Below are 23,210 nucleotides of genomic sequence, written 5' to 3'. Positions count from 1 at the left end.
TCAAGGTTCGTCAATGTTGTAGCATGTGTCAGAACTCCATTCTTCTTTTATGACTGAAAAATACTCCATTGTATAAATACACCACATTTTATTTATCTGTAGATGGACATAGGTTGTTTCCAACTTTTGGTTATTGTGAATAATGCTGTCAATAAAAATTGGTGTACAAGTATCTGTTTCAGTCCTTGTTTTCATTCTTTTAGGTATACATCTGGCAGTGAAATTCCTGCTCATATGGTAATTCTATGTTTAGCATTTTTGTGGAAGCTGAACCATTTTCCAAAGTGGTTGCACCATTTTATGTTCTGACTAGCAGTGTATGAGGGTTCCAATTTCTCCATATCTTTGTCGGTATTTATTTCCTTAAAATTTTTATTATAGCTATCCAAGTAGGAGTGAAGTGGTAGTTCATTGTGCTTTTGATTTGCATTTCTCCATTGACTAAGGATGTTGAGCCTCTTTTCATATGCTTGTTGGCCATTTGCACATTCCTTTGGAGAAATGTCAACTCCTTTGCCAATGTTTAAGTTGGATTGTTGGTCTCTTTATTGTTGTATTTTAGAAGGTCTTTATATTTTTGCTTTATACAGTCAATGCTGATTTAGATTTATCCACATTTCTCTATGTCTTTGCTCATCATGGCTTTTTGGTAAAAACAGCTTTACTGAGGTATAATTCATATACCATATAACATACCCATTTGAAGGGTACGATTCAATGGTTTTTAGTATATTCACACAGTGGTACAACCACCATCACAATAATTTTAGAATATTTTTGTCACCCCAAAAAGAAACCCTATTCCCACCATCAGTCATGTCCCATTTTCTACAACCTCCAGTCCTGTGCAACCACTAATATATTTTTGTCTCTATTGATTTACCTATTTTGAACATTCCATATAAATGGAATCACACAATATGTGTGTGATTCCAATATGTGGATTCCAATCCACAATATGTGGGTTTTTTGACTAGCTTCTTTCACTTAGCATGCTTTCAAAATTTATCCTTGTTGTAGGATCTATCAGTACTTCATTCCTTTTTTTAAGTTTATTAGTTTATTTATTTATTCATTTATTTGGTGGGGGGGAGGCAGAGAGAGAGGGAGAGAGAATCCCAAGCAGACTCTATGCTGCCAACACACAGCCTGACACAGGGCTTGAACCCGCAAACTATGAAATCATGACCTAAGCTGAAATCAAGAGTTGGACTGACTGAGCCACACAGGCACTCCAGGACTTCATGCCTTTTCATTGCTGAGTAACAGTTCATTGAATTGATACATCACAATCCATTTATTTATTCATCAGTTGATAGACATTTGGGTTGTTTCCACTTTTTGGCTGTTATGAATAATGCTGCTATGAATGTCTGTACAAGCTTTTGTATTTCCATTTCTATTGGGTATATACCTAGGAGTGAGAATTCTGGGTTAAATGACAACTCATTGTTTAACTGCTAAACTATTTTTCATGATGGCTGCATCATTTTACATATTTACCAGCAGTTATAAGTATTCTAATTTCTCCACATCCATGCCAAAACTTGTTATTATCTGTCATTTTGATTATAACCATCCTAGTAGATATGGGATGATACCTCATTGTCTTTTTGATTTGTATTTCCAGCTCATCATTGCTTCTTGTTTCTCGTATCTTCCTTGTGGATTATATGTCTTTCTTTCTGAAGTATATACTTTACTATTATTAAGCAAGCGTGGTTAAATTCAATCTTCATCTAGAATTATGTTTATTTACCTTTAACATTTAAGTGATAGTTTATCTGGGTATAGAACTCCATATTGTAGTTATTTTTCTTTGTAATGTTTTGAAGATACTGTACCACCATCTTCTTGTTTCTTTTATTGTCACTGAGAAATCCTTTCACTGCAATCTGTATCATCTTCCCCCCACCACCTGCCTTTAAGTTCTTCTCTGTATCTTTGTTGTTCTGCAGTTTCACTAATATGTATTGGTATGGATTTATTTTTATGCTTCTAGATTGAGATTTGTACTTCTTGAATCTGATGATTTCATAAATTACTAATTTTCTCTTTGAATATTGCTTATCCTTCATTCTCTTTAGTCTTTCATTTTAAAGTGGCTATCAGATGTATGTTGGATCTTCTATGTTTACCTCTGTTTTATATTTCTGTTCATCTCTCTGTGCTGCATCCTGGAAAATTTCCTTACATCTACCTTCCAGTTTTAGGCTATTCTTTCACTGTATTTTATGCTGTTTAACATATTTTCAAAAATTCAATGACTGTACCTTTTTATTTCTAGAAATTCTATTCATTTTCTAATATATTTTTTCTGTTATTTCTAGATTTTTAGTGGATTTTCAATATTTCTTAACCTTTTTAAATAAGAAAAAAAACAAAAACAATTTTTAAAAGGAAAAACCATTAACTATTTATTGTTTTTCTAATCACAAAAGTAAATCCAACAACACACTTGTGGATGATGGAGATAATGAAAATCCCTTCATGCTCCTACTGGTAGGTGCTTACTGTAACATCTGGGTATTTTCCTCCAGCCTTTTGGGGCATATACCAACAAACTGTTATTTATAAAAATGGGCTTATTCTGAAATATCATTGCATACCTTCATATTTCTTATCTTGTTATATATAGATGTGCCTCTTGTCAAATGGCTGCAGAGTATTTTCATAGTATGGATGTACTATATTTTATTTGAACATTATTGAGGAACATTTAGGCCTCTTTCAGAATTCTTTTTTACTCTTATCAGCCATGTTGCTATGAGAATCCTTGAGTGTTTATATGAGTGCCTGTGCTATCATTTCTGTAGGAGGAGCTCGAAGTGGGATTACTAGTTTGTGGGGTGTATGCATTTAAAACACTATTTAATACTGCCAAACTACTCTTTCAAAGGTGCAGCCAAGTCACCCTCCCTCCAATGGCTAATGAGTGCTCATTTTCCCACATCCTTGCCATCACTGGTTGTTATCAAACATTTTAGTTTTCCCAATCTGATGGGCAAACATGTTTTTAGTGTCATTTTTAATTGCATTTCCGTCATTGCTGGTGACACAGAACACCTTTTTATTGGCTAGTTTAGTTCCTTCTCTGTGGATTTCTAATCCACTGCCAAATTTTCTCTTCATTTGTCCTTTTTCTTACTGATTTACAGGGTCGTTTTGTATATTAGTGATATTTTCTTCCAGTGTCTCACTGGCCTTTTAACTTTGTTTATAGTTGTCTTTTACTGTACAGATGTTTTACATATAAAAAACAGAAACTTTAACCTGAACTAGAACTGTATCTATCTGGATGAGCCCTTAGCTTTTAGGCTACCTACTATTTAGTTCCTGAGGTGATCAGCCATCTGCTGGAAAGGGGAAGTTGTTATTTCCTTGCTGCTATTCAGTAGATGCCCGATGAAAACAATTCTTAGATGCATTAGTTAGGCTCTATTCCTTTTGCTTGGAGTGGACTCTATAATCATCCCATACCAGGATATAAAAGTCATCATTCTATAAAATGAAAGCTTTTATTCTACATTCCCCAAAAGAAAAAGAAGGTAAAAGAACACATGTTTTCTTTTTCTTTTTTTTTTTTTTATAACTAAGGAAAACTTTTATTTAAACTGTGCAATCAATCAGTATTTAGACAGCAGTTTCATAAACATTTTGGCATTTAAACTTTTACTCATTTTTGGCATGACCTGTAGGATAGTATATAAACTACCCTGGGGAGAGGGGAAATACTAGGCAATATTTACTATGATGCTAGAAAAAGAAAACAAACCCACATTAAACAAAATAAGTTTTAAGAAGACATTAAAAAGGTACATTCAAAATCAAGGCAAACATTTGCTTTCTTCATGCAATGGAGTTCACAGAGCTGATCCCCTGAGTCAAGTATAAAATTAAAATAGCTCAGCTCTAGAGTCCATTAGCTAGTCTGCAAATGCTGCCCTTACAAGAAATTGGTATACAGAGTGAAAGGATCCAGAACACCCATAATATGAAATAATATAGCTGGCTCCCACACTTTCATTTAATTCACATCTTTGAAAAAAAAATAGAAAAAATAGCGCATACACAGACATAAAATTTCGTCCAACAACAGCAACAAACAGACAAACTTAGGTAATATATGCCCTCTACTCTACTGATAGGCTAAGGCAATGTGTGTGTATTCAGGCTTTGCAAATTCCTTTAACAGGCTCAAGTTGCTAATCATCAGTAATCCTTTTCATTTGCAAACAGAATAAATAGAATGTGGTAACAGGAATAAGAAGGTTTTAGGTAAAAATTTAAAATATTTTTATTGTTTTAAAGATGGTTCTGTAGAAAAATAAACTTCTGTAGCATAAATTTTTAAGGATGGTTTAGGAGTTAGAACTGTGTCTACATACCATGAACTACTTACAAGATACAAACGAGTAAATCTGCAAAGATGTTCAGATTCATGATAATCATTAATGCTTCCCAAGAAGCTTTAAAGGTAGACAAGTAATCTACATATAGATGCCAGTAGGTGTTGCCTTCTAGAAAATTCACTCCAAATAGTTTAGAGAACTGTTAAGACATTCGGTAACCTTGAAAAAGAAGATGTTAGAGAACCCTAAAAATGCACTTTCTCCTCACCTATCTACCCCCTCTGGGGATATTTGACTCTTTGAATCTTTAAGAAGCCAAAATATCAAAAAAATAAAAGATTTAGAGGAGCAGAGAGACATGGCTGAGGCAAGGCTCAGCCCGGGAAGTCCAGGGACATGATGCACTCTGGAGCCTGCACACTAGCCCCACAGTGGCTCCTGGCCAGAGTTGCCTACCCAGTGTCCTCTTGGGCCCTGGGCGGAACTGGTGAGGGTAGGGAGTCGCCGATGCCAAAAGGAAGGAGGATCCATCAAGCTGCTCTTTGGTGCTGAAGGCCAACTCACAATAACAGCTACAGCTCCCACTCCATAAATAAACTTCCTGTCTTTTTCAAGGATGCATGGCAATGGAACACAGTCACTGTGCTGTGGGGGAAGCCTGAACCAGCCTATCTGGAGAGGCCACATGGATAAGCACAATGGATAGGAACTAAGGTTCCCAGATGACTGTCACCATCAACACCAGATTGGCTGCTATGGCAATTCCTCTACAATCAAGATTCGGAAGCTGTAGGATCCTTATTGACATCTTACCTCATAGTACTCTATGTTCAGTGTAGTAGTCTGAAAGTAAGTTCCTTAGTATATGGTCTAATTTTTAACCAAAAAAGCCTCCACAATAAATGGAAACTGTAAGGAAAGAGAAGCCTGGAGGTGCTTGCTTTAGGTTTGAATTTTGACTATTGCTTGAATACCCAGGATTCCAGGAATGATGTCAGGCATCTAAAGCTAAAATTAAAAATTCATGAGTCCTGTTTTCATGGTCTTTATAAACTAATAGGAATAGAGAAGCATTAAACACAAATATAAATATAAAATGCAAATATAATTTTTTAAAAGTCATATTAAACTGATATTTTAAAAAGCAAGATATTGAATAATTACAGAGGCTATCCAACTTAAGCTAGGAAGCTCTTTATAGAATGCTTTTCATAAGAAATTTCATTTATGGCAATTCCTGAAAGATATTTAAGTTTAGTAGCTGTGAGGGAATGGGGTACATTCAAACAAGTCTTAATTATCTCTGATGAACTTTTTTACTATGAAAAATCATGTTGTAGAAGAATACTTTTTTCCAGCTTTGTTGATATATACTTTAAATTATGTAATACATCAGTTTAAAGAGTAAATTTTGATGGAATTTGGTAATTGTATACAGTCATGTAAATAACACCATAATAAAATGTAGAACAATATCATCTTTAAAAAAATGAAAGATTTAAATTGAGGTAGATGATTTCATGTTTAGTACTACTCTCAAAAAGTACTGTCAATTCCCATTTCCTCTTATAGATTTTCCTACATTACAGATGAGTGTTTAAATACTAGTCTTTATCTTTACAACCAATTTTGTCTGTTAGTTTTTGGTGCCTACATAGGCAATGCAAACATTTTTCATTTTAGCATAGGAAAAATGTCATTGAAAAGGCTGACCTGTAAAGAAAAAAAATCTGTTAAATGTTTCACAGCCTCACAGAAATGACTTTCAGATTACAATTATTTACACTGGAATTTCCTTTTAAGTTTTCAAAGTACTATTGCTTCATTCTGCACAACAAATTATCCTCATTTCATGGACAGAGAAGGAACGGAGGTAGGTTAGGAACTTTCTTACTAGCCAATTCTCAAAATGGTAAGTGATTAGAATTTAGGTGCTCCAGTAACTAATACTTGTTCTATTATATGACCCTCCCTCAACTTTGCTCCCTCCTAAATTAGTGTGAAGATTTAATTAGGTTGTAATTCATATAAAAACTACTGACTCTTCAGATCTAGCAAGGAAGGATGATTGGTTACACGCCTGGCTTTTTCCAGTTAATAAATTCCTGTTTGGATACAGGGACTATAGAAAAATCACAAAAGATAAACTCCAATTCTGAATACTTAATATATCAAATGCTTTAATAGATAGGGACTCCAGAAACCATGACTACTCTATTTCTAATGCAACCCTAGGCACAAGCATCAGTTTTCAGGCATAATTTTGGCAAGAGAAATTGAAAGTTTGAACAGAGAAAAGACGGAGGTTAGGAGATGACAGGAGGTGAGTTACAGCTCAGTCTCCTAAATTTCCCTTGTGAATAAATGGACACAACTTAGACTTCTCTCTGTTGGTTGGCTATTACTATGTGGGCAGGCTGTGTTGACACAGTGGAACGTACCATGAGCCTTGGTAATTAAATATAATTTCTTAGCTGAGAAAATGTATCCTAGTAGAAATCCTATCTTGGCTAAACCACTTAACTAGCTGTGATCTTTGGCAAGTTAGATATTTTAAATGTCAGTTTCCTGATCTTTAAAATGGGGGGAAATACTTGCTTTGCAGAATGTAGTAGTTTGTAGAAATGAAGTGTGTGTTTGGCATACTGCAAATGCTCACTAAATCACATTATCTCTTCCTAGAGATTGGAGTCAAAAGCAGCTGACAAATGACCAGCACTCTTGTCCCTACTCAAAATGTCATCATGGTCTCCACTCCATGATGGAGATAGCTTTATCTTCTTAGTTAAGATATACTGAAAATTAAGGGTAGAATTAGAAACTCTTTCAAAACTGAAAGAATGCTTCACTTGAATATCCAGGAGTTAGAACCAACTAGAGCTGTGAAATCTAAAGCTTTCGAGGAAAAGGGACAACTGAAATCAAACACAGAGAATAACAAGGAAAATAACATTGCTTAGGATTTGCACATGCTGATAAAGTGAGTGGAAGCTCTTGCTGAGGTTGATGGGAAATCAAGGGGTTACCAAACTTTAAATAATACAGCTGGTGAAGCTGAAGAAATAAACCTGATTTAAAAGGTAGAAAGGTGGTGGGGTGCCTGGGTGGCTCAGTCAGTTAAAGCTTCCGACTTTGGCTCAGGTTATGATCTTCCAGTCCATGGGTTCGAGCCCCCTGTCAGGCTCTGTCTGTGCTGACAGCTCAGAGCCTGGAGCCTCCTTTCGATTCTGTGTCTCCCTCTCTCTCTGCCCCTCCCCCACTTATTCTCTCTCTTTCTCTCTCTCTCTCAAAAACAAAAATTTAAAAAAAAGGTAGAAAGGCCGCATGTTGTAAATATGCTTTTAGAAGATAATGAATGAACATGAGCATGACCCTGTTCATCTACTGAGTCCCTATGTTTGAGGTCTTTTTCCCCCAACCCTCCCCAAACAACATAATTACTTGAGGGAAAAGCAGAAAGTTCAACTATACGAACACTTATCAAAAATTTCTGATGAACTTCCATAAGAGCCAAATACTTAGGAAACTTTCTGTTAAACACGCAGAAATGAGATGTTAAACTTACAAAGCACATATTCAAAAAGTTTAAAGCTGAATTGTTTTTTGCAAGTGATCTAGACAGAAAGTTTAATGTGTACATTTGATAAGCTATAATGCAAGGTTTTCATAGCTTTGAACTTTTGAAGATCCCTAAGGGGTACATCAGACTTCCAATTTCTGTAATGCACATTTTGTGTATGAAAATTCTATAGTAATAGTGTAGGCAAAATAATGGCCACTCACAGAAGTGCACACCCAAATCCCTGGACTCTCAATATGTTACCACCATAAGTGGCAAAGGGACTTTGCAGATGTGATTAAGTTAAGGATTTGGAGATGGGGAGATTACCCTGGATTATCCAGGTGGACCCAATGTAATCACATGAGTCCTTAAAATTGGAGAACCTTTCTTGGTTAGGGTCAGAAAAGGAGGGATGATGGAATCGGCGTCAGAGTGATGCTACATTGTTGGCTTTGAAGATGGAGGGAAGAGTCCACAGCCTCTAAAAGCCAGAAAAAAAAAAAAAACCACAAGGAAACAGACCTTGATTTATCCCCTGAGACCTACAGAACTGTAGGTCTGACCTACAGAACTGTAAGATAATAAATTTGTGTTGTTTTAAGGCCATTAACTTTGTGGTAATTTGTTACAGCAGCCTTAAGAAAATACAGCATCTGATAAAAATGCAAGACTGTCATAATCTTAAACACTTTCAAAGGCATAAAAAGGGAAACTGCCTGAGAAGATTAAAGCCTGCAAACATACACATTGCATTAGCCTGTGATCTTATGTCCTGAGCATAAATCAACTTAACACAGAATTCTATGTATGTGTTCTTCTAAACATCAATAAAAGTCACATTTAGACAAGTGGTTGTATATGGTGATCTCCAGAACCCTTTACTCTGTGCTCACAGCCCACAAAAATTATTTTGACTATTAAACCAAAGCAATTTTACCAGAGATCCATGTGAAATATTGTCAGGAACAAAGTTTACAAAATATATGTTTAGTCTTAGAAAGATCATGACTCTTTTCCATATATTTGGAACTTTTTCTTTTGCATTCAGTATTAAAAATTTACATTCAATGAAATATAAACATATATGTGAATCACAGTAGCCACCACTCAAGTGGAACCACATCTGGATATTCTTGCATTAAAAACAGACAAAGATACTTTCAATTTCATCTTTTTTTGTGACACTCCTCAAAGGTGTCTTCATATGGACTTGACAAATGATCCTGAGTAGTCAACATGAGCAAGTTTCTGGCAGAAGTCCTTAACAAAGTCTAGACAAACTAATGCAAATCACTGTCATTGTTTCCAATGCTGGCACTGTTCTTGTTTGAAGCAAAGGCAAATAAAGGCATTTCACTGAGCATCTAATTGCCCTGGTGTGCCAAAGCAGATCTTTTATAAGCTACTTAGTGGATAAAGCTGTGTCTTTGCTTTTAGGCTAATCAAAATATAAAACTCCAGATTTCATTAAAAAAATTTTGGTTTCATCTAGGGTTCCCCTAAACTTTGAAATATTAGGCTCCCTTGATGCAGTTAAAATATTTCAACTTATGGACAACTTTCAACATCTATCAAAGGACGCTCACTTAAACAGTGATATGATTTCTTGGCTTATATAGCCCACTGCTCCCCACAGGTGAGAACATCCCTATTATTAAGGGACTGCCGCAAGCCTCTGAGTTAACCAGGTAATGCTTTAACAAGAGGAAGACTGTACAGGCTAATTCAGGGATTGCCATATGCTCTGGAATGGAAAAACTTGCTGAGATTTCTGTTGACATCTCACACTCAAGGTGATTAGGAAAGTAATCACATCATTTGGCAAAAACATCCTGTGGCTGAATCAGCAGATTTAATGGAAAGTCCCTATGTATGCTATTTGGATACAGACTGGGTTCTGGAGAGACATGTTTGGTTGACATAAAAACAAGAAACAACAGTTTAATGTACAAATAAATGTCTATATGTGGAGATAACCTTAAATATCTTTGGTTTTTTTTTTAATTTGCTGATAAAAAGTACTTGAATAAAAACACTGATAAATACCAACATAATCGTATTGCTTTTAATTATGTAAACTTAGCCCTTTGATATCTTTTGCTACTTAAAGCTAGATTCCTAACAGCCTCTAAATAAAATTATTTCAAATCTGCTCATCTTTACTTACAGACTAATCTATATATTTTAATGGTCTTTGGTATGAAAATACTGATGAGCAGAATCTTGTAATATTTGGCATAAAAATGGCATGCGTGTGTCAGTACTTACAGCAAGTAAGGCTTTGGAAAAGAAAACAGTTACCATTTGCATATCAGCCCTGTTGGAATGAAATACCACGAAGTAACACCACTATGAGAGATGAGAACCTTCAGGTTTTAGTTACAGTTTCAGACTTAAGACTTCAAAGAAGCTAGCTTTGGCCAAGTAAAAAGAAGTCTTTGGTGTATACTAAATATCTTATTCAATGAGACCAAAATATTTATCTTTGGTGAAAAGATTTTCTTTTCTCTCCAACAAGTAGTTTCAACAATTTAAAAATACTTTAATACTGTATATGAAGATTTATTTGCTGAAGAAAAAAAATTACACTTGAAATTCTTTGGAACTATCTGCTGGTAAAGAACTTATTTTAAATGCTCTGGTAACAATAAGGTAGTTGAAATTACTAGTCTATTTAACTACAACAATCAATATAAACCCTATTATTTTGGGTTAGTAACTACTTACATAAGCTTCATACCTATAGATATTTCTAGTTAATTCAATTTGGGGGGAAATTATAGTCAAATGTTTACCTTCTACTGAAAATTCTTTGGTAACAGGATTATTATGAAAAAAATCTGTATAAGAACAAAATGAAAAGGTGAAAAAGTAAAAATGTACTGGTAAATAATTAGCAAATAGTTATAGCCTAAAGATCTACAATAACTATGGGCCTATTCATCAAAAGCCAACCAAACAAAATACTTTCCTTAAGGGCTTTCAGATCATCTTTTTTAGGCTTTTAAAATGATTCAAATTCATGCAGTCCTGGACATATCTTCCATAACCATAAAGGATGATGTTGCAACTTTAGATTTTATTTGCCTTTTAATGAAAGTTTAAAAAATAAAATGAACTCGTTGTATTCATTAATTTTGGATGCTGATAAAAGTTGGCCCCACATACCTACTTACAAACCAAAAGACACCATACCCTGTCAATTTGCCCATGCTTGCATGAGGCAGCTTAAAAGTAACAAAATGTTCCCTGAGTACAGGAAAAAAATAACACTAGAATAACTTTAAAAGGAGGTAGTATAAAACAGGAGCTATAAAGGCAGGAGCAGCATTTTCCCTTGCCTCAGATTGTTCACCTAAAGCTCTGCTTTTTTTGTTTTGCCATGAAGCCCAGACTTAGATAACTAAATGGGGACTTTGAATTTAGTTCAGAAGTGATTGCTGGCACGTAATGTTGGTCTGCTTCTGAACACATCCAGTTTGGCACAAAACTACAAACTAAGAAACAAGAAGAAATGCATCATCAGACATTGGGATAGGAGATGATGGAGGCGGGACTATTATCCAGTAATATTCTTTTGATTTTAGAACACCATTTAGCATAGCCTGTCCCCCACCCCCATAAACCAAAGGTCTCAAGGGAAAAATCTATTAAGATTCCTTTTAAAATGAGGTTCAGAAGTCATTTTCAGATAATGTGAAGAACTACTTATGAAAAAATATATATATGAGGCCCCCTTTCTACACCATGTGTTTAATTCTTTTTCCTCTCCCACTGTTGGGTACCTGGTAGGTAACTAACTCATGACTGAAAGAAGGCCTATTCTAAGTGGCTGAGTAAACAGTTTGCTGATTTCAAAACAGCAAGAGGATTAACTCACTCCTGGAGTTAGCATTCCACATTCACAGCATTGACACTGAAAGAAGATTAAATAGAGTACCAAATTCTCTTAAGAATTCAAGAAAATACAAGAAAGGTGGTAGAGCCTTGAATACTTATCCCTAAACAAAACCTGCATAAGAACAAACTAAAATGCTTTGATAAGATGCTATACATCAAAAACACTTACTGATAAAATCCAAGAAACTCTTAAGGCAACTTCTTGTATTCCTGTCCTAAATAACTTCATGAATATTAAAAAGGTATAAGGCAAAGAATTTCATAATATAAGACCGAAGGCACTGTTACCATGATAACCTCTAGTTCATTTTATGGTCTACTGTTGCATTTATCTTTATTCTTAAAATTTTATGAAATTTCTTTACCCCCCCTTTTTTTTAAAGCCAAGGTGGGATTAAAAACAAAACCAAAAGCCTAACTGATTCTCTTTAAAAATCTGTTTTCTGCATGGAGGTTTACAACTAATTCTGGAAATATTGAGGATGCTTTGCAAACTACACAGTGCGGCCTTTGGCCAACTGTCAGGCAAAGGGGAAGGGGGAAAAGGCACGGCTCTAGGCAGGCTGAGGTTGGGATACAGCAGATAAAGCACTCAGACTCTAATGCCCAAAACATAAAGGCCCTTGAAACAATAGTATTCTCTATATGCTACTGAATAGTTCTATTCTCAAAAGAGAGACACTTTCTTTGTTTTGATCATTCATTAAAATCAACAGTCCCACTTTTTCTCTTCTCTGTGGTTTGACAGTCTGCACAGCCAGAGGTATTAAATTATCCAAACCATGCAGATGTCACAGCTTTCTTTAAAAAAATCAGAGCTTCAGATAAACATTCTTACCCATATACCTATATGACTCCTTTGATCACACACACTACACACACAGCAATGAAAACAAAATGCTACTAGGAAGTATCATTGGTTATGTAGCTGAGATAAACTATCACAATAAACGAGGTAACTAAGTTGTCTTCTGAGTTTGCCATCTGGCAAACTGAGGTAGATAGTCAGCAAAGGGGCTTTCAAAAGTCTTCCCTTTGCTCCAGTGATATATTTTATAATCCAGTCAAATATCTTGACTGTCTTTTCACATTGCTGACAAACATTCAAAATACGTGAGTTTAAAAATAAAAAACAAAACACATTCAAAAAAAAAAAAAAAGCTGAAATACCCAATAAGACATCCAAATTTTCACAAAAGGCTTTGGCTCCCTGTTCATTGTCCTTCGAACAGACTTAAAGGCGAGAATACCTGAACATGGCTCTCTAGATTGGAAAATCATTCTTATCAAAGCGTAGCATGGCCGATGGTGGCTGCAGAACTGAAGGGGACATTTGCTCAGCATCTAGCGGCACTGCAGGGTCTTCACCCTTCCTCGCTGAGGGATCTCCACCTGAATCACTGCCAGCAAAGGAACTGGAGGTCAGGGGCGTGGTGCTTATAACTGAGGACAGGTGTATCTCATCATTGGACTCGTGGGAGAACCTCCCAGAATCCCCAGTCTCGTGGCTGCCTTCACTATTCGCTGAATGCTCAGTATCAGCTACAACACCAAAGGGTCTTGGGAAGCTGGTTGTCTGACCTGGGGAGCTGGGAGAGTCTTCATCGCTGATTAACACAGTAGTGCCTGGCTGGTAAAAGCAGACCGCTTGAGCAAATCTTCTTTGAGGCTAGACGACAATACATAAGACACTATCAGTGATGATAGAGTGCTCTTGAAAAATAATATATGTTTTTACATATTCTATATATTGAGATAGCAATCTGTTCAAATACATGGGTGAAAGGCCATCATCACAAAGGGATTATCTAAGTCAGTAGTTCCCCACCCAAGTGGCTGTACATCAGAAGTGTCCCAAGGCTTCTTCAGTAATTTCTGATGCATATTCCTGCCCCATCCCTTTCTCCACTATCCCCCTTTCCCTGCTGAAAACCACAGCTCTGATTACTATTCCAACTGTCACTTCGGTGATCACGCACCATGGATTTCCACAGAGTCATGCTCGAAATTAATAAAATCATATCCAGAGAGAAATGAAAATTAAAGCATTCATTTACATTTTCCTCTCTTTTTAATTATCATTTCATAATACCGTGGGTTGCCAAAAATTTTTCTCATTTAGATGGGTTACCTGTTCAACTTTTGTCTTCTTGGAATCTTGGAAAAAAAGCCATTTTTTCTTAGAGTTGTTTTTAATTATAGGACCATAGCTATTAATTATAAGATCAGTTCCTCCCTGGAGAAAAAAAAAAAAGGAGAAAAAGTAAATATTACAGATTTCAGTTTATGTCAGTATATTTCAGTTTATTTCAGTTTATTTCAGTTTAACATGTAATATGTGGCACACAAAATTTTTAAATGTTAAAAGAAAAAACATCAGAGACATCACTGTTTCTTTTTTCACACAAGCAGTACACAACAAATTCAGGGTATTTGTTAGTGATCAAAAAGACGTAATAGATTTATTCTTAAGAGAAATATATATGCTGAAGTATCTGCTGTGAAGTGTAATAATTCCAAAAATTATTTTCAAACAGTACAGGAAACAAAAATATGAGAAATATACAAGTACGACAAGATACTGACAATTATTTGTACATTCATTACATTATTCTTTCAACCTTTCCACGTATTTGGAAAACTTAAAAAGCAGTGGGGAAGAAAAACAATGGGTCTGCATATGCTCAACACTGCTCAACAATGGCAATAAATGGAGGGTCAGTAAGGGAACTGAGAGATCCATTCTCCAAACTGGCTTCTCTGCTTCATATAGGCCTCCCTCTGTTCTGCCTCTTTCTTTCTTTGAGAAAGTGAGTGGGGGAGGGACAGAGGGAGAGAGAAAAACGGTAAGCAGGCTTCGTACCCTCAGCACAGAGCCCGACAAGGGGCTCCAACCCAGGAATCGTGAGATCATGACATGAGCTGAAATCAAGTCAGACACAACTGACGGAACCACCCAGGAGACCCTCTTTTCACTTTAGATTCTCTCTTTTTTCCCATGTCTTCCTCCTCACACCACTTTTCCTCAGTCCTTTCTCATATCCAGTTCCAAGTTGGTAACAGAACCCCAATGTATTTTATTTTTTTTTTTTTTTAAATTTTTTTTTTTTTTTTCAACGTTTTTTTATTTATTTTTGGGACAGAGAGAGACAGAGCATGAACGGGGGAGGGGCAGAGAGAGAGGGAGACACAGAATCGGAAACAGGCTCCAGGCTCCGAGCCATCAGCCCAGAGCCTGACGCGGGGCTCGAACTCACGGACCGCAAGATCGTGACCTGGCTGAAGTCGGACGCTTAACCGACTGCGCCACCCAGGCGCCCCAACAGAACCCCAATGTATTTTAGTACTTCTTTGCTTATTTAGGAGTTTTAGGATCCAATGTTCTAGATTAATTTGTAATAAGTTGAATGGCTTACATGTGTATCAGAAAACACGAGCTAAACCACCAAATTAAACGAATTATTAATAAATTAATAATTAAGTTATTAATTATTAACAAATTAACTAAGTTAAAAAAGACAAGAGGAGTAGCAAAAATGAATTCATTATTATTTACTCATATATAGCACTGCGCTACATACAAGGAGGTTGCATCTGTTAAAGATAATTGTATAAAATTTAATATCAACATTTCTTGAGTGTTATTAGACTTCTGTTATTCTAAATTTTAGGGAAGGGCTGGGGAAGAATTTATACTAGGATTTGTCAAACTTTCTATGTAAAGAGTCAAATAGTAAATATTTTAGATTTTGCAGGCCTTATATGGCCTCTGTCCCATTTTCTTCTCTTCTGTTATATATTTTTTTCAAACTACCCTTTAAAAATGTGAAAAAGATTCTTAGCTGGTGATGGACTGGCTTGGGCGAGGTTATAGTTTGTGGATACCTGATTTATACCACATTGGTTATGAGAGTATTATAATAATGCATACTAATGTTGCAATGTGACTAAAAATAATTTTCAGTTGGTGTTCCTAATGCTCATCACTGTACTGTTATTACATATAGTGGAAAGGACATGAAGTAACATCCTCCAATGATATTTCTTTACTATATCCAACCTCCTTAGTCTATAAAGGGAAGGATCTTGAGACATCTACTTAGGTACTCCATATTTTTAAAAATATTGTTTGTACCTGGAATGTTCTGATGTTCAAGGCAGTTAAAAAAATCAACCAAACTAAGTATAAGAATGGATTAATAAAGGGGCGCCTGGGTGGCTCAGTCGGTTAAGCATCTAATTCTTGACTTTGGCTCAGGTCATGATCTCACGGTTCGTGAGTTCGAGCCCCACACTGGGCTCAGGTTATGATCTCACGGTTCTTGAGTTCGAGCCCCACACTGGGCTCTGTGCTGATAGCTGTCTCCCTCTCTCTCTGCCCCTCCCCTGCTTGCTCTTTATCTCTCTCAAAATAAATAAAAATAAACATAAAAGGAGAGGGATTCTGTCTCCCTCTCTCTCTGCCCCTCCCCTGCTTGCTCTTTATCTCTCTCAAAATAAATAAAAATAAACTTAAAAAAAAAAAGAATGGATTAATAAAAAAACTGCATGCCCAGTAAATACAAGGCAGCTCAAATTATAGTAAATATAGATTAATGACCCTGGTGTCCTTATCTAAGACATGTTAGTTCCATATAACCACATCTAATCGAATTTATGCTAACTTCTCATTTTTTTCTATATCTCTCTAATCCTTTATACCTTTATGCTTTATCTATCCTTATCTTCTTCTCCCCAAATATTTTATGTAAGGAAAAGGAAACTGTTTTACATTTCTTCAAGTAGAGAATGGATGAAATATGCTCAACATATGATTTTTCAGTAGTAAATTTCACACATAAAGGGAAGACGAACTGAGGGAAGGATTATGCAGCAAATCAGTATCTCAGTTCAGAGTACCTTTGCATCAATGAAGCTGTTTGGCATTATCATTGGCATTAAGGATTCTTCATTTTCTACAGCTCCTTCTAGGTTCTTTCCTACTTCATTTCCACTGGCTAGGGAGGCACTAGTACGAGGTAACTGTTGAGTTCCATTCTGTGCCGTCTTGGAAGCAGATGATTTCCTGAAATATTGCAATAGGAAATCTTCTAATTTCATAGGAGATCTAGACAAATGTACCAAATTTGGTCTACAATCACAACTTCGCAAACAGTGGAGTTCTTCAATGCTTGTTTCTCAAATATCTTTAGAAGCAGAGTATTAGATTTTTATCTCCCAACTCACTGCTGCAAACTTTTGTGATTTGAAGAAACTTCTGTATTTCTTTTTGCCCCAATATCTGCTTATATAAAATTACTTTTCACACTTAAGAAAAACCTCAATAGTTACAAAAGTACTATTATTTATTGCTATTGATTATATCAAATTTATGTAGAAAATTATAATTTTAAAATTCACACGTTCCCTTTCAGGTCGGCAGATCGTCCATCACACTAACGTAACAATTCAGGTGCCAGTTAATGATGGTAAATTTACCATAGCACTTTTGCAAGATTTAGGTATCACTAAAACAATGTGCAGAAAAATTTTATAAAAAAATTCTTAAAGTGAGAAACGTATACAGCAAAACTAAGCTAGTTAAATATATAAAAGGATGTTAGAATTCTTTCTTTAACATAATATGCTTTCTGAGTACGTTTTTATGCACAAGTACAAAACTTACAGGGTAAATTCTGATAATCAGTGCTAATGGAGGGAGTCTAGTGATAGGGATTATCCAAAAATAATGTGTATCTGAGTTTGCTTTTTTAAAATACAGTAAAAAACTTTAGGATAAATAAAAGCAAAAGCCAAAACATAAAAGGTTAGATACAGACAAATTTACTGAATACTGAGGGTTTAGCCCAAGTCGAACTACAAATAAGACTAACAATTTATACAAAGGACAGATCCCTAATTATTGTATTTGTTTTACCCCATGTCTGGAGAATCCCAAACACGTGTCCTGTGGAGGAAGTGAGGGAGGAGCTCTCAATGGCAGGCTACTTAAGTGTGAAAATATTCCAGAGAGTAAGGAATCTTCTCAATCAGCACATACATCAGATTAAGTGTGCCATTTTAAAAAAGAAACCAAAGGATATATTTTGTACTTCTCAAAATAAAAAGGAAATGAGGAAACTAGGGTCTCATTGAATATTTTATTGGTGGGGCACTTGGGTGACTCAGTCGTTAAGCGTCTGACTTTGGTTCAGGTCATGATCTCACAGTTTGTGAGTTCAAGCCCCACGTTGGGCTCTATGCTGGCGGTTCAGAACCTGGAGCCTGCTTTGGACTCTGTGTCTCCCTATATCTCTGCCTCTAGCCGCCTTGCTCTCTGTCTCTCTGTCTCTGTCTCTCAAAAGTAAATAGACATTAAATTTTTTTTTCTAAAGAATATTTTATTGGTACAGTTTTTTCAAAGGGCAAAAAAAAAATAATCTCCTCCCAAAGTGAGCACATCTCTATAGCAATTAAGAACTGAAATAACATTATTTTAAAGTGGAAAATCCCAGTTGCTCCTGAAGGCCCTTGACCTCAATTTGCTTCCTGTGGTTACTGTAATTTAAATGTTTTTTAACCACCTCAAAGTGTCTAGCAATGGAAACACACCTGGCTTTACTTCTGTATATCAGGATGAGAACGCAGATGAGGATGCAGGTCAAGGCTATGCCAACGCCCACAGCAATGCCAGTCATCGATTTCTGGTCCAGATGGTAATACCCTGAATAAACTAGAAACAGAAACACGTACACTCAGAATCAATCAGAAAAATAAATGGTTCCATTTATCATAATTGATAAATGCTTTTCTGTAACTTTTCTTCCTCTCATAGGAAAAATTTTTGGCAGTATCTGTGTCTAAGCAGAAAAGTATTACTCTTGTATTGGTCATCTCAAAGATCAGTTTATCTTCCCATAACGAAGATTCCAAATACAAGTTCTAAATACTACATTATTACATCAAACATGAACGCCAGTGCATAACTGGCGATAACAGTGCAATGCTGAAAGACACAAGGCATATATGTTTCTTGATGAACCAAAGGGTAGCTTTCATGTCATATTACCTTAAAAGCAGATCTTGTATATTAAAGATTAGTTTTCCATGTACATGTTTGCACTTACTTACCAGGGCTCCTCCAACTTTAATGTGCACATGATCACTAGGAGATATGTTAAAATACAGATTCTGATTCACTACATTGGGGGTGGGGCCCATGATTCTGCACATCTAATCTAACAATCTCTCGGGTGATACTCATGCTGCTAGTCCCTAAACGCTCTGAGTAGCAAGGTATTTGAGAAGTGAATATGAGCCTCGCTCTCCTTTTCCCATGATAAGGTAGCTACCACTGCTACCTCCCTCCAGTGCTTAAAGCTCTGCCCTTTCTCTTTTTTTTCGCTCTCTCCTTCCCTGTCTTTCTCTTCTCTCACCACCCCCCCACACACCTGCACACATAGCAGTAAGATACTGAATGACTACCCGAGGAGCTACACGCCCTGTCAAGTTCAGCTGGCATTTCCTCCATTTAAAGCCCCTCCCTCTCCACAGGCCCACTTCCCCAAAGAGGAGGAAAAGAAGGTGGCTTGTCCTGTACGACAGGAGGCCCTGGTTTCCTTCAGGACATGACAATTGCCCTGAATGGAGTGAGGGTGTCTCTTTAAAGATATTTCTTCTATTTATTGTTTTTCTGGAGAGAAACAACTTTCTCTCTGGAAAGGCTGTTTTTCTGTGGTAAAAACTCTTAATGAAAACCATGCTTTCAGCTTGAACACCACAACCAGCACTGCTGTTTATTTCCACGAAACCTCTCTGGAAGCCTACTCCCATTAGTCCTCGGGCCGTGTGGCTCCTTTGTCTTGGTGGCTGCACAGCTGGGAAGAGAAGTAACTGGGACACAGTGGTCTGAAAACTGCAGTTAATTCTGAGGTAAAGTTTGTTTACTTCTAGAATGCAGGGAACAGCCATGGAGCAACAACTCAAAGAGCTGAGTGCAGGTTTAGGGGTATGGCCGTGCTAGGAGAGGAAAAACAGTACAGAAGAGCTGAAAAAAAAAATACTGTACATTCTTAAGAAAAATCAGTGACTGTGGCAGTATACAGACCTTTGGCATCAGCAGAATCCAAACGCTTGGGCCTCTGATTTGACTCAGAGGTTTCCTTTGGAAGGACTGCCAGTTCCACAGAATTTGAAAAGGGTCCTTCTCCCACCTCATTTGATGCAGATATCTTGACAATGTACACATTTCCTGCCACCAGGTTTTCTAGCAAAGCCATGGTTATTGCCCCTATAAATATATCAAATTACAAATTTAAGTAAACCTTATTTATCTTTTAAAAAAACACACAACCATGACCCTTTATTTGAAAAATGTTTTCCTGATTATAAAAGTAACACATGTTTATTGTAGAACATTTGGAAAATACAGATGTAAATAAGGTGACAATCTCCCTTTGTTAACATTTTGATTTGTGTGTGTGTGTGTGCACGCGCGTGCATGCGTGTTCGTGCATACATGCATACACACTGTACATGTATGAGTACATACTTCCTACATGAATTTTTTATATTTTAGAGTTTTCGCTTAACGTTGTACCATGCGCACTGCCTCTATATAATCCTTCTCTGTAATTTTGTTTTAGGAGTTTTTTAAAGTTGTATGTATTTTTGTTTAGGTTTTTATATAATGTTTTTTATCCCATCAGATTTTATATATACATAAAATTTGCTCTTTACATACGTATGGATACAAACAGCATTAAAAATTCTTTAGAATATTTCAAACATAGAGAGTATTCTAAAGAGAAAAAAAACTCTTTAGAATATTTCAAACAAAGAGAGAATGGTACAATGAACCCAGATTCAACAGTCATAGTTAGATTTTTTAAATCCAATGTGAAAGTCTTTTTTTCTTTTAGAAAAAGGGATGTTTAGGGATCCTTTAGGGATGTTTAGGGATGCCTGCCTGGCTTAGTCTGTGGGGCATGTGACTCTTGATCTTGAGGTCGTGAGTGTGAGCCCCACACTGGGTACAGAGATTACTCAAAAAAATAAACAAATAAAACGGAAAAAAAAGAAATGTTTAAACTATTTATAGTAATCACTTGTGACAGAGGATCTTGTTCTTACTTCTTAAATAGAAACAACACAATTATTTTTGAAAGTATGAATATATTTCTCACTCTCTCAATCATTATCTAAAATTTCTTGAAAATAAAAAGGAAGGAAAATGCTGAAGTTATGTGGGAACCTCAGAGTGTTGAAGACCTAGATCTCAGATTAACTATCGAAACTACCACTGATATTCTGCTTAGCATCTACTATCCTCCAAAGGAACCATCACTTAAATGTGTATACATATATATGGTATCAAAAGATCTTTCCTCTGTTGGCATGATGGCTAAGAAGGATTCCTATATGTGTACTGTTATTACTTGTGGGGTCTCTCTGCTCTTGCTCTGCCACTGCACTAAAGTATTTTTTTACAAAAGGGATTCCCACCCTAGGAATTAATTCTAACGTTAATAATGTAGATGTAAGAGTGTCCAACGAGAAAGTTGTCCCAAGCCTGCATTTGTGGGCTGATATTCACAGGGAACCTAGTTTCCCTAAGATGACTTCATCTCACTTTTTCCCCGACTCAGAGCATCCTTATAATGGGCGATGGGCATTAAGGAGGGCACTTGCTGGGATGAACACTTGGTATTATATGTAAGTGATGAATCACTAGGCTCTACTACTGAAACCAATACTACACTGTATGTTAAATAACTTAAATTCAAATAAATAAATTAAAAAAAATAATAGCTTCAAAGAGCTTATAGCAGTCACCCCCAGGCCAGACCTCACTATTCTCCTACACTTGCTAGAGTATATTTCATTATGCATGTGAAATGTGGGGTGATCTCAGAGCTCAGGTCATGATTCAGAGGCCACCTCTGAAGTCACATGGTGTGAGGCAGCTGAAGCAAGTAGCTATGCGAGGGCTGAACATACTTGTTTTCATGTTCTCTGGTTTCAGCTTGGCCTGAAGACAGTGTGAGCTACATGAGTACACAACTGTTAAATAAACAAACTGACCCTTATTTAGAATCAGGAAGAGTCTTTCTATGGCTACCATATTCTCAGCCAGGTGAATTTAAAAAAACAAAGATGTATTGTGACAGGTTACAGTTAACTAGAAGGAAAATCATTTCAATTTCTTCACAATAGACATATAAATAAATTGAGTTTTCATTTTAGCATAGAATACTTTACATTAATTTTTTAAAGTGCTTGGAAAAAACCAATCCCTACCTGAAATTAAAAATCTTTTCATTTAAGTTTTATAAACAGATGAGCTGTGTGGACATGTCCCATGAAAAGAATTGTCCTTCACACAAAAAAGGAAACTAACATTCTGGCTCCTTTCTGAAGAACAAAACCGTTTATTCAAAGCAGTTCCCAAATGTTGAAGTGATATGCCTGTCCCTATATTCTCTCAGCAGACTAGCTCAATCTCAATTAATGTGACTAGTCTGGTCCACAGCTGTTCACATGTATCTTAATCTTTAGCTGTTCTGGAGTTTCACAAACCAGACAGTACAATAGCCTCAGTGTTGGATCAATGTTGATCAAATGCTGGCATGCTCCCAACTATGTAATTTGTGACTTGGGGCACGTTACTGAACTTTAATTTCCTCATGGGGGCAATAATTCCCACCTCATATAATTATTAGAAAGCATTAAATAAACTACCACTGGCAAGTCGCTGACATAAGTGTATACACTCAATGAAAGGGAGTCTTCTTCCTCACCTCTGACCTTCCCTTCTTTCCCTTCTGAAAGACAGAAATATTTTGCACATTTGAACAGCTTAAGGTGGCTAGCATAATGCTTCATATAATTCTCAGTAAACGCCAACTGAACTTCTATTAAAATACGAAATACCTGTCACCAAAGGAGTGTTCATTTAGGATAAAAAAGCAAAGGGAAAGATTTTGAGGCTGGAGAAGCACTCCAGAATGCAGTCTCAGAACTCACTTCTGTCTTCACTAAGTGATTGTTTTCTAGTCCTATAGTTTTAAAGATCACGTACATGGTGATTATTTCTTAGTTATACCACTAACTTTTCCACACCTCTCCCATGAATTTAACCCTCACACTGTTTAACCAACCTCTGTACTTGAAAAAACCAAGCCTTTGATTTATCTTGTCAATTTTGCTTCTCTTTTTTCCTTACACTCCGTATCAATCTGCAGCAAATCTAGCACGCTGTTGTTTCAAATTGTGTTCTTATAGCTTCTTACTACCTTCCTCATGATCACTCCTGTCCAAATGCCCATTAACTCTCACGTGGACAGCTGTATGTCCAATGGTCTCTTCAACTTCTACACTTACCTGCTTATAATCAGTTTTTCAGGTGGTTGCCAGAG

General features: G+C 36.3%; 1 protein-coding gene across 1 annotated transcript in view; it reads right to left on the bottom strand.

The window, feature by feature from the left end:
- Positions 1 to 4,044: 4,044 nt before the first annotated feature.
- PRTG (protogenin) overlaps positions 4,045 to 23,210 on the bottom strand; it is a 132,847-nt gene continuing 113,681 nt past the window's right edge. The window contains exons 16-20 of the mRNA XM_019442031.2: positions 19,901 to 20,083; positions 18,406 to 18,526; positions 16,714 to 16,879; positions 13,946 to 14,050; positions 4,045 to 13,483 (exon numbers count right to left, since the gene is read on the bottom strand). Of these exons, the coding sequence (XP_019297576.1) occupies positions 13,079 to 13,483; positions 13,946 to 14,050; positions 16,714 to 16,879; positions 18,406 to 18,526; positions 19,901 to 20,083 (980 nt within the window). The 3' untranslated portion in view covers positions 4,045 to 13,078. The remainder of the gene's footprint in view (positions 13,484 to 13,945; positions 14,051 to 16,713; positions 16,880 to 18,405; positions 18,527 to 19,900; positions 20,084 to 23,210) is intronic.

Source organism: Panthera pardus, unplaced genomic scaffold (genome assembly GCF_024362965.1).
Source record: "Panthera pardus isolate Hobbes unplaced genomic scaffold, ASM2436296v1 HiC_scaffold_24, whole genome shotgun sequence".
NCBI lineage: Eukaryota > Metazoa > Chordata > Mammalia > Carnivora > Felidae > Panthera > Panthera pardus.
The sequence above is the reverse complement of the archived record's forward strand: the minus strand, read 5'-3'. Positions and strand labels throughout refer to the sequence as shown.